Below are 12,666 nucleotides of genomic sequence, written 5' to 3'. Positions count from 1 at the left end.
CAAATAAACTGGCCTCTTTTCTTTGAAAAGCCTGGGCTTCAAGAGTGTTTAATTGGACTGAACCATAAGTGTGACCAAATGAGAACTAAAATAATACTGTAAATCAGTAAAGCTACCCTGGAAATCATTCTAATGTACTGACAGCATATATAAAGTATTTTCCAAAGTAGAATTAAAAGCCCCTAAGGACTGAGACCAGTAGTTCTCAAACTAATGGCAAAGTGCCTGAATCAAAAGTGTAAAAGAACATCATTAAAATAACATATTTCATCTATAGAAAATCAATACATAATTTTATGTCTACACATACATAATCATTTAGCATGATTTTTTAAAATATGGTAGAAATATTTAAAGTGAAAGGTTCTCTCATCACCCTTTTATGTAAATTGGAAAAAATAATAACTTAGTTTCCATTATTCAATTTTAGGAAAAAAAATGTGTCAGTCAAACTTGGAGTATACCAGATATATGCAGGGATATAGGGTGTAGGTCACTGAGAAATATTTTATCCCATCCACTTATTCCTTGTCTACCCAAATCAAAAGGTTACTTTATAACCAACAGTTATTCAAAAATGACTTATACATACTTAACTTATACATAATCCAAATTGGTTTTCAAATGAGTTAAAAAATATTAACTTAACAATTTTAAAACATTAGACTTACTTCTTCCATCTGATTGACCTGCCACTGAAACCACTTTAAGAAAACAAAAGAGGGACAAAAAAAGAAATAGTGATTATTTAAATTGCACTGATGAAATAAATATCTATATAAATGTGTGTCTGTGTCTGTGAATCTTCATCCATCAAATATCAGCCCTGACCGAAATATCACTTGGGATTCAGAATGGGGCTAATGCACTATACAAATGAACATAAAATTCTTAAATATATAGAGCAGCAAGTATGGAATTCCTTCTACTCCCTTAAAATTTAGAAACCTCTTCTTCATTGGCATGTATTTCTGTGTTAAGTTTTAGTAGGCTTAAGCTGTAATATATTGAACATACCTTAAAAAGAGATTCCAAAATCTGAAAAATAAAGTTTTAATTAACACATTTAAAAATAGAATGCTTCACAATGTATGATATAATATTTAGTTCAGTCTTTTGCAATTTTCAATCACAAAAATGTACTAAGTATTAAAATATAACTTTATAAATCTGTAGTTGAAACTTGTAATTTTTTATTTACAGACAGTGTTTTTAGTTCACCTTGCATAGACAACTTCTTTCTAGAATTTAAAAATAATTTTTCTTTTTATATATAAAAAGGGAGAAAGAGGGAAAGAGAGACAGAACCTCACTGTCACCCAGGCTTGAGTGCAGCGGTGCACTCATAGCTCACTATAACGTGGTCTGATTTGACCACTACCCATTGTATGTATCAAAATATCGCTATGTGCCCCATAAATATGTATAATTATTACATGCCAATTTAAATACTATTGCCAGAAAAAGCAATAAATTAAGTGTATTCTATTATATGAAAAAAAAGACAATTGCAACAATTCCACTGTAGTCTTACATTTTACTCATAGCTAATTGATAAGGCTTATGGTACTAAACCATGATTGTGTGGTCATTCTCTGTAATGGCCAATCATTCTCTCTTTGATGCTGATTGCCACAACCTTACTATTTATTAACTACCTTATAACTACTTACATGCTCTTAGTGAGGGAATATGGCAGATTCATTAAGATTCACACAACTATTGAAGAATTAATTCAAAGTTCATGTCTTATTTGTGGTGGTTCAGTGGCATAATCTTTGCATTTGGGCATAGTAAAAACCCTTGATGATGATTAAAAAAAAGAATAAAAAATAAATAAATAATGCTTTCCAATGCCATTTATAATTTCTTAAGACACTGAATCTAGATTAATGTTGGCTGACTGGATAGCAGATTCAATTTTCAACAACCAGTACAAGTTTGATATTTTATACTTGACAGTATATACAGAATACATACATTTTGTTCTTCTTTAAGTGCTTCTTCTAGCTGAGCTGCAAATTGCGAACAATATGTCAAGAATGAATTCATATCATCCCCAACCTTTTGAAAAGAATAATAAAACATAAAGTTACTTTTATTTAAGAATCCATATGCATGTCTGTCTTTTTCTAGCATATTTACTTTTTGAAAAATTTTAATTTTGTGTAATTTATGTCCCTTCAAACATTTACAGCAAGAAGCCATGCTTCAAATGCCATACTAGCAAATTCTCCCAAAGAAAAAACATGAAAGAAAGTACACTTTGGGAAGTGGCCCATCAGTGACATATACCCAGCTATGTCTCTCCTCTCATTCATCTCTACACAGTTCCAGAAAATCCAGCATCCCAGCCTTATAGTACTGAAATTTCTGGGTGGCCCAATAAAAGGTAATCATTACCATAAAAAAAAAATCTCTTGGTGTTAGAAAATGACTACTACCTATGATACCTAACTGTATACTTGCCATGAACTGCAGTCTTCTGCTCTCACCTAACGGGCAATACACAACTTTGAGGAAAAAATAGTTACAGCTTAAATGTCATAACGATCAAATCCCTTCTAGTAAAGCAGTGATTCGTAAATCAGAGAATTGACTCATGATAAACAAATATTACAGGCTTATATACAGTTAGGATTTTCATAGAGTGGTTCTCCACGAAGAATATATTCCCTGAGCATTACATTTAAACATACTGAGCCAGGCGCGGTGGCTCACACCTGTAATCCTAGCACTTTGGGAGGCTGAGGCAGTTGGATCACTTGAGGTCAGGAGTTCAAGACGAGCCTGGCCAGCATGGCAAAATCCCGTCTCTACTAAAAGTACAAAAAAATTAGCTGGGCGTGGCGCTGCACACCGGTAATCCCAGCTACGTGGGTGGCTGAGGCACGAAAAGCGCTTGAATCCAGGAGGCAGCAGTTGCAGTGAGCCAAGATCACACCACTGCACTCCAGCCTAGGTGACACAGCGAGACTCTGTCTCAAAAAAATAAAAATAAAATTAAATAAATAAATAAATATGCTGAGAGGCTCACATACTTCTTGTCACAATAAAGACCTATAATCATACAGGAGACGGGGAAAAAAAACTAAATCATCCAGCAGAGAGGAAAATGAACAGATTAGTGTTACTAATCACAAATATAAAGAGAAACTATTAGCCTACTTCTTCCACCCACATTCAGGTGCCACAAATATAGAGAAGATAGAGAAATACAGAGAAGATAGAAATTGATTTGACCAAGTTTATAATGTAACCAAATGAGACCAATAAAGCAGAACAGGGCAAGAGAGTTAAGTACGTGTGAAAGGGAGTGATGATAATAGTGGACCATGCTATTTAAGCTGGGTAAGTAAGGGCACAAGGAGGATTTCGGACACTAAAAAGGCAGCAGGACCAATGGATTATGTTTCCCTGTGAAATCAAAGGATTTTTGGAGACAGAATATTGGACAGACTGAGTGGGAACGACAGGAGGTGGGGGCCACAGATTAGGATGACTGAAATTCAAATTATGAAACAGTTATGGTAAGGACTACAGGATATCACTTTGTCCATTAGTGGTTGATGTGAAATAAAATACAAGATCATTGGAGGAAAGAAATTCAGTAAAATAAAGGGGGTATCCGAAGGGCTGATTTCTTCAATTTTGTCAGTATTGGAGACCACAGGAAAGTGAACTTTATTTCATTTTATTTTTTTTTTTTGGTGGTTTTTTTTTTCAACTTTTGTTTTAGATTTAGTGGGTACATGTGCAGGTTTGTTACCTGGATATATTGTGTGATGCTGAGGTTTGGGGTACCAATGATCCCGTCACCCAAGTACTGAGCACAGTACCCAATAGCTAGTTTTTCAACCCTTACCCCGCCTCCCTCCCACCTCTAGTCATCCCAGTTTCTATTGGACTTCAATTTTAGATTTTAGTTTTGGTTCTTTGATTCATTCCTGGCAGGGCTTCAAAACATAATAACCACAAGGTCATGCAGGATAAGGATTGTGATTACATAGTCCTTTTAATAGTTGGGTAATCACCACCACAATAAAAATATAAAACATTTCCATCATTTCAAAAAGCTTCACTGTACTCCTTTGCAGTCAATTCTCCCCTCCTACCTTAGCTCAAGACAACCACTGGTCCTTTATTACAGTTTTCCCTTTCCCAGAATTTCATATAAATAGAATCATACGATATGTAGCCTTATTTATTTAGCTTCCCCACATCCTAATGTTTTTGAGATTCATCCACATTGTTCTATGTGTCAGTAGTTTGTTCCCTTTATTGTGAAGAGTATTTCATTGTATGCTATACCACAATTTGCTTATCCATTCACCAGTTAGTAAATATTTGGGTTGCTGGATTCAGTAGCTATTCTGGCTGTTAACGAACAAAACTTCTATAAACATTTATATACAAGTCTTTGTAAGGATGTATGTGTTCATTAATCTTGGATAACCACTTAAGAGTGGAATTAGTGGTTATCTTTTAAGTATATGTTAAACTTTGTGAGCAGCTGTCAAACTGTTTCTCAACATAGCAGTACCATTTGTGTTCCCACCAGCTGTGTATGAGAGTTCCTGTGGCCCCATATCTTTACTAAAATGTGATTATTCTCTATCTTTAAAATTTTGGTCATTCCTAATGGGTATGTAGAACTCCTTTTCTGCAAACTTCTTGGCAAAATTCAGGTCAAAAGGGATTTGGTTGGGTTGAGTAATTTTCTAAGAGGATCATTTTCATGGATGGGAAATTCATTCTGAGGATATAATAAGTACTCCAAAAGAAAATATTTTAAATTTATATTTTTAAAAAGAAAATCGACCCTTTTCAGTGTTAATGTCTCTATATTAGGGTTGCATATACTTACAGATAAAGATAATTCTTCATGTTCATGCTTTACAAATGGTTCTTCTCCATTCTGATCGCAATGTCCATAGGTTTCTTCCAAAGTGGAAACAACCTGTAAAAAAAAAATCAAAGCCAATTAGATACTTTAATAGTTTAAAATTAATTATATTAACTGTAAATAATATTTAATCAATTATGCCAGGACCTTTTTACCAGTAAGACTTATTTCTTCCAGTGCCATAAACTTAAATTTTTCATCCCATACCCAATTTCATGTCATCATGAGGAAAAAGCAATATTCCTTAACCCTACTCCCTAGAAATAGAGAGATGCTCTATGACTCTACCATTTCTGTGTTGATAGCTATCTTAAAACGGAGAGGGCCTGTCCATCAGTGGTTGAAGCATTAAGTAGAGTTTTCCTCAAAGTCTGCCTTGATTTTCTCCTCTGAAGAGAGTTAGGGGAAATAGAAAGATGGAGACCAGAAAGCAATGAATTTTTAAAGAAAATTATCTGGCCTAACCCCTCAAACTTTCAACAAACTTGTACTGTACAAGTTTGATGTATTATATATTTTTTTATATTTGTGCTCTTCCTCATTGTTATTTGGTACATTTACAATTCAATTCTGGATCGCAGTGAAAAAAATAGAAACTCAGAGAAAGGAAAATTTTTCCCCACATCAAGAGCTAAAGTTTCAGCCAGGCATGGTGCTCATGCCTGTAATCCCAGCACTTTGGGAGGCCAAGGCGGGTGGATCACCTGAGGTCAAGAGTTTGAGACCAGCCTGACCAGTATGGTGAAACCCCATCTCTACTAAAAATACAAAAATTAGCTAGGCATGGTGGCATGCTCCTGTAGTCCCAGCTACTCAGGAGACTGAGACAGGAAAATTGCTTGAAACCTGGAGGCAGAATTTGCAGTGAGCCAAGATCACGCCACGGCACTCCAGCCTGGGCGAAAGAGCGAGAGTTCATCTCAAGAAACGAAAAAAAGAGCTAAAGTCTCTGAAATGCAGAGTTTAACATAGTAGAAATGCAGGACTTAGGAAGGCCTGCTTGCAAGGTTGGCCTTAACCTGGCATCTGAGATCCTGGATTTCAGGAGGGTTCTCCCCATTCACTGATAGAAGCAGCTCACTGTCCCTAAACTGTTTGTATAACGTTGTTTATACTGAACCTCCTTTCCTTGTGAGAGTCTGAAATTTTCGTACATGCTAAGCACAGAGTGAATAGTAAACAACCCCCAATAAATCCCAGGGCACTGAGTTTCTAATGATTTTCCCTGGCAGACATTTCATATGTGTTGTCACAATTCATTGCTAAAGAAATTAAGCATCTCCTGGGTGACTCTAAAGGGAAAAGACTCTTGCAAGCTTAGATCTGGTTTCTCCTAATTTCATCTCATGTGCCTACTGTAATAAATCTTAGCCATCGGTATGACTATATGTGGAGTCATGTGAGTCCTCCTAGCACATCACTAAACCTGGGGTGATCATGGGGGCCCTGCAACACAGAAACTAACAAGCCTCTTACCATCTTCAGATGTTTGATGATTTTTCCGATCATTTCATCTTCTGGTAGTAAGTTCTTTGTCTTACTCGATGGAATGGGCAAAGCATACCGTAAAATGGATTCTCCTGTTGGTGGAGATCTTAGGACCATTGGTTCAATTTTATCATGAATTAATTTTGCATTATGTTTTTCCTTTAGTTCAGGTGATAATGGTAAATTATGTAGTCCTTTTTTAGTAGTTAATGCTGGAACATTTGCCGATTTGTTACTGGTGGTCAACAGATGCTTTACTGGTTTCATTTTGTTACTGACTTGGCTTCCAAATTACAGATGAAAAAAACTTATTCCTCCCTGTGAAAAAAAATAAGAGATTCAGAGAAAACACCAGGCTCTAATTAAATTCACATACTACATTTCTCTTTTTCTGATGGCTTTAGCAATTTGCTCAGAGTACATTAAGCAACTTCTGGAAGCTACGATTACACTTCAGGCTTTTTTGAGTCACAGTAACTTAAACAAAACGAAGAAATATAGAATGCAGTTATCACAATATCTAATTTATATCAATAAGTTATTTAAACTTAAGCATAATAACAGTAAAAGCTCCATCATTTTTAATCTAAGGTATGCCCTTTATGTACATCATTATTCCATTTTACATGGGAGTAGAGTAAAGTGAGCTCAGACAAGTTAAGTGACTAACCAAGAGTCACACAGCTAGTAAGTGTTAAATTTTTCAGAATTACAACATAGGTCAAATTGGCTACAAATCTTGCTTCTTTTCTATACCCTTTGCTCTCCATATGGAAAATGTTGGGTTATTTTACCTATAGGACTTATAGCATTTCCTGTAAGTAAGGAGGGTTGTAGATGAAAACATTTCAGATTTAAAATGATAAAAGGATTATCAATTGCTATGAAGATGGCGAATCTCAAAATCAACTCTGAAAAAATGAAAAATAGAAAGGAAAATATTCCTAACAACAGAAAACAACAAGAACAAAAAATTTTTTAACTTAAGAAACCCCTAAACAAAGGCTCATTTGTTTATGGGGCATTTAGAACGGGAATATACGGACTGAAGAAGCCAGAAGCAACAATGAGAGAATACATTCAGGAAAAAGAAAAATTACATTTTCTTCCTATCTTTCCCCCATATTTGAGCTAATATATGTCCTTAATATACATCTTTATTCCCACAGGAGCAGTAGCCTTGGCCCAAGGTATCATTAGGGTAATATTAAGGCAGCATCAAAGCTATGCTAAGATAAGGAAGTATAAACTAGATAGGTCTTGGGCTTTTATTCCTCTATTTTTCTCTCCCCTCAAAGCTAAGACTCAGGACAATGCCACCTCCCAAATAGTGTAAGAGTATATGCCTAACCGTGGGAATTGTCAGGTACAATGGCAAAATTAAGATAGAGTAATGTAACACTGGTACTCTGTTATCTGAAGCTCTCTACACTTTGGCTTGTCCCATTGTTATGAGTTGAACTGTGTCCCTGAAAAAGATATGTTCAAGTCCTAAGCCCCCAGCACTTTGAATGTGACCTTACTTGAAAATAGGGTCTTCGCAGATATGACAAAGTTAAGATGTGGTCATACTGAATTAAGGTGGGTCCTAAATCCAATGACTGGTGTCACTATAAGAAGACCATATAGCAACAGGCAGAAATTAAAGTGATGCAGCTGCAAGCTAAGGAATATCAAGGATTGCTAGCATCCACCAGAAGCTTGTAAAAACCAATGAAAGATTCTTCCCTAGAGCCCTTAGCAGGGAACATGGTTTTGCTGAAACCTTGATTTCAGTTTTCTGGCCTCCAGAACCATGAAAGAATAAATTTCTGTTGTTCTAAGCCACCCACTTTGTGGTACTTTGTTACAGCAGCACTAGTGTCTTAGTCTGTTGAGGCTGCTATAACAAAACACCATAAATTGCATAGCTTATAAACAAGAAACATTTATTTCTCAAAGTTCTGGAGATTGGAAAGTCCAATGACAAGGCACCAGCAGAGTTGGTGTCTGATGAAAGCCCAGACGCTAAATAAATGTTGCCTACTCTCTGTGTCCTCACATGATGGAAGGAGCAAGGGAGCTTTTTCAGACCTCTTTTATAAGGGCAGTAGTCCCATTTATGAGGGTGCTGCACTCATGACCTAATCACCTCCTAAAGGCCCCACCTCCTAATTCTACCATATGTTGAATTGGGGCCCAATTTCAACATGCGAATTTGGGGATGACACAAGCATTCAGACCACAGGAAATATTTAGCACTTCGAAAACAAATACACCCACATACTTTCCCTAACTTCCAGGAGGAACACAGGCTGGGAACTGGCTTTTGATCATTTCCTAATAATAGATTACCAGACAAACAGGGGACAACCCCAAGGGTATATGAGCTCACAGGCAAAAAGAACTTGACAACGGAAAAAAAAAAACCATTAAAAAATAAAAAATAGGCCAGGCGCATTGGCTCACGCCTGTAATCCCAGTACTTTGGGAGGCAGAGGCGGGTGGATCCCAAGGTCAGGAGTTCGAGACCAGCCTGGCCAATATGGTAAAACTCTGTCTCTATTAAAAATACAAAAAATTATCCAGGCGTGGTGGTGGGCACCTGTAGTCTCAGCTACTCGGGAGGCTGAGGCAGGAGAATCGCTTGAACTCGGAGGTGGAGGTTGCAGTGAGCAGAGACTGCACCACTGCACTCCAGCATGGGGGATGGAGTAAGACTCCATCTCAAATAAATAAATAAATAAATATAAAAATAATAAACTAAAAAACATGTTTTAGTTGTAGAATCATTAAAACAGAGAGACTAAAAATACATAAACACACAGAAAGAGAATATCAGCCATATGAAACAGGTATAAGAGGAATTTTTAAGACCCAAGTGAAGATATTAAAAAATGAAAAATATAACAGATAAAACAACACGAGTAATCACAAAATAATACTGCTGAAGAATAAAAACTGATGCAAAGAATAAAATCAGTGGAGGAATAATCCAGCTGAAGAATAAAAAATAATGCAAAGATCAGCAGCATTTATCACATATTCCTGAACATTAATAAAATACACATCAATAGTGATAAGTATTAAAAGCTAGTATCAGGTTTGAAAAAAATATAAATAATTAGCAATTCTACTGAAAATGAGAAAATAAAGGCCTATATATTTGTTAATAACAATAAACATGATTCAATTTTTGGAGAAGCAGTATCTAATATTCAGAAGATCATCTGATATATATTAAGAGACCAATAACAGGATTTTTTTTATTTGCCAGAAACCATGGCAAAAGTTGATGGTATCCTCTTAGCACATTTATGCAAAACATAAATATCAATACCAAATAGTATAACATACTATTTTAGAGAATAAAATATAAAAACAAATAATAAAACTTACAGATGTTATTAATAAAACCACTTTGAATAAAGTTTTAAAAACTAATAATTTCTCAATTATTTTGGACATATGGACAATTGTTGATGTAATTATGGATTTCCAAAATGCAGATATTTCAATATGTGAACATTTATTAGGATTTTAACAAGTAGATGACACCCCGCTGGAAAAGAATCATATATATGTTTAAGAGACTACTCATAAAAAATTAAAATTAAAAATATATAATATATATGGGGCCAGGGATACATGCCCTTAAATATGTCTGACAAGCACAAACAGAAAATTCTCAAAAATAAAAATTCTAAACTAGGTTGTGAACAATAGAATGAAAATATCTTAATAGCACCGAAAATGTTTATTTCATCCAAGAATTATACAACTGCTTTTTTGTTTCGATGAAACACTATAGTTAACACTATAGTTAATTGAATGCATAGTTGCCAAGCATAATTTTTAAATCATAATCAAATATGACTTTGCAAAGATAACTTGTCACTAAAAATCCATTTGAAGGAAGAACACAATGCTCTCTTGGAAACTACTGATGATAATAGTAAATAAACACATTATAGAACTTGAACCAAAGCCCCTGCAAAATATTCCCTTTTACATTTTTCGTTTTTTTGAGACAGAGTTTCGCTCTTGTCGCCCAGGCTGGAGTACAATGGTGCAATCTTGCTCACTGCAAACTTTGCCTCCCAGGTTCAAGCGATTCTCCTGCCTCAGCCTCCCAAGTAGCTGGGATTACAGGTGCCCACTGCCACGTCCGGCTAATTTTTGTATTTTTAATAGTGACAGGGTTTCACCACGCTGGCCAAGATGATCTCGAACTCCTGACCTCAGGTGATCCTCCCACCTCGGCCTCCCAAAGTGCTGGGATTACACGCCTGAGCCACCCACGCCCTGCTCCCTTTTACATTTTTCTCATACCGATTGTGACATGATGCTTTCAGTAAAAATTAATGTTACAAGCAAAATGATGCAGAAACCAAGATTAAATTTACAAAATTGAAAAGCCTCAAAAGAATTCTGAATAAATTACATTGCCAAAGAAACTCCATCAAAACCTTCAGGTCCAAGCAAACATCAAAAATTCCATCAAAACCATCAGGACCAGGAAACAGGACGTAAGAAGAGTGGCCAATGAGCCAATAAGTAAAACCAAAAGGGTATATATACATAGAAAGCAAGGAAAAGAAAATATCACCAAGGACCAAGTGATGAACTATGTCAAATGCTGAGTCAAGTAAAATGAAGACTAAGCTGACACTGGATTTGGCAACATGGAGGTAGGTCATTTGTAACCTGAAGAACGGCAACAATTTCAGTAGAATGATCGAGGTAAATATCTGACTTACCGTTCAAAAGAGAGGAAGTAGGAACAATGAATTGAATATAAGCACTGTAGAGAAATTTTACTATAAAAGGGAGTAAAGAAATACACTATTACTAGAAGAAAACATGGTCAAGAGGAAAGTTTGATGGAAAAAAGAACAAGTGTATATGCTGTTATGGATTGCATTGTGTCCTCTCTCCCCAAAAAAGTGTGAGGGAGGGAGGGAGGGAAGGGGGGAAGGAAGGAAAGAAGGGAGGGAGGGAGGCAGGCAGGCAGGCAGGCAACGCTCACTTGGTGCAAAAAAAAGAACCTGACAAATGCTCCGATGAAGTTCACATAAATATAAAAACAGAGTCACACGCAATGAATACTCGTATTAGCAAGCAAATATTTAAGGACTTTACATATTTAATTCATTTATCCCTCCTAACAATGCTAGGAAGTGGATGTCAGCATTACTTCGCCCAAGTGCATCCGTCCCTTTCCGCCACCACGACAAATGTTTTCTGGTTTCATCCTTCAAGGATTAATTTACATTCATTTCAAATCCTTTAACGATAAAGTGTACAAAATCGAGGAGAGCGGCAGGGGTTGGCAGGGGGCGTAGGGAAAGGATGATTTGCCTTCGATCCTACATCCTGCATAAAAAGCAGCACAACCGCCACGGAGGCAGCCAGGCAGCGGGAAAACTAAGTGCAAAGCCAGGACTCCCGAAACCCTCAGGTCCTGCTAAGGGAGCCGCTCGCGAGGCTCCCCGCCCTGTGTACCTGCTGAGACTGTGGGAAGTCGGGTGACTGGACGGTTTGGCCTTGCTGGCTCTAAGGTGAAAAACTATTTGCCTGAGGAAGATGACAATTCCGAGCCTGCCAGACTTCCTTCGAGACGGAAGCCTGAAAACTCCTCAGACTCCAGCCCCACCCTTTTACAAACTGACGTTTGTGCTGAAAGAAAAGGCCCGGCCTCTGCGCCCCCGGGCGGCAGCAAAGACCGCCGGGCACCCGCCGCCGGCGCCGGATGGGGCCGTTGACGCCACGTCCCAGGCGCCCAACGCCACGACGCCTTGGCGCCGCCGGCGTCACTGACGCTGCGGGCGTGAGCTGCGCGCCGAGAGCGGAAGAGGAGACGCAGTTTGGCGGCTGTGGGGATTTGCCGGAAGGTTGATAATGTCCATGGGCACATGGGCCTCCTCCTTTCTTATTCTCTCCCAAGTGTAATTCCAGGACGCCCCCTGAGCGCAGATTCATTCAGGCATTTGGCCTAGAGGCCCGCGGAGGAGAAATAAAGTACAGGCCTGGTAGGACCTTTGAGAACCTGAGCTCAAAACCAGAGCCCCAGTCCTTCATCTGCTGTCTCCTCAAGCTCTTTTCAGTGTATTGTGGAGTTCATTACCACTCTAAGCTCGGACGGAAGTGTACATCAGTTTCGTGATCTTAAAAGCAAAACAAAATCAAATGGACTAGGAATTAACTTGAAGCAGAGTTGTGACGCTTAGGTGGTTTCTTGCCATCAGTTTCCACGCACTGCTTTAAGATGCAATTTTACAAGGTAGAGTTTT

General features: G+C 37.5%; 1 protein-coding gene across 31 annotated transcripts in view; it reads right to left on the bottom strand.

Annotated features, from left to right (window-relative positions):
• Positions 1-12,171, bottom strand: part of CCDC7 (coiled-coil domain containing 7) — a 411,675-nt gene extending 399,504 nt beyond the window's left edge. For 27 of the 31 annotated variants that reach the window (XM_063781580.1, XM_063781581.1, XM_063781579.1 and 24 more), the window contains exons 1-6: positions 11,879-12,171; positions 6,383-6,712; positions 4,868-4,960; positions 1,981-2,064; positions 1,018-1,038; positions 672-704 (exon numbers count right to left, since the gene is read on the bottom strand). In XM_063781580.1, the coding sequence (XP_063637650.1) occupies positions 672-704; positions 1,018-1,038; positions 1,981-2,064; positions 4,868-4,960; positions 6,383-6,661 (510 nt within the window). In that variant the 5' untranslated portion in view covers positions 6,662-6,712; positions 11,879-12,171. Of the gene's footprint in view, positions 1-671; positions 705-1,017; positions 1,039-1,980; positions 2,065-4,867; positions 4,961-6,382; positions 6,713-11,878 lie in introns of those variants that run through there. The other 4 variants (XM_063781582.1, XM_063781604.1, XM_063781605.1 and 1 more) reach the window with 4 other exon arrangements.
• Positions 12,172-12,666: the final 495 nt, after the last annotated feature.

Source organism: Pan troglodytes, chromosome 8 (genome assembly GCF_028858775.2).
Source record: "Pan troglodytes isolate AG18354 chromosome 8, NHGRI_mPanTro3-v2.0_pri, whole genome shotgun sequence".
NCBI classification, from domain to species: Eukaryota; Metazoa; Chordata; class Mammalia; order Primates; family Hominidae; genus Pan; species Pan troglodytes.
The sequence above is the reverse complement of the archived record's forward strand: the minus strand, read 5'-3'. Positions and strand labels throughout refer to the sequence as shown.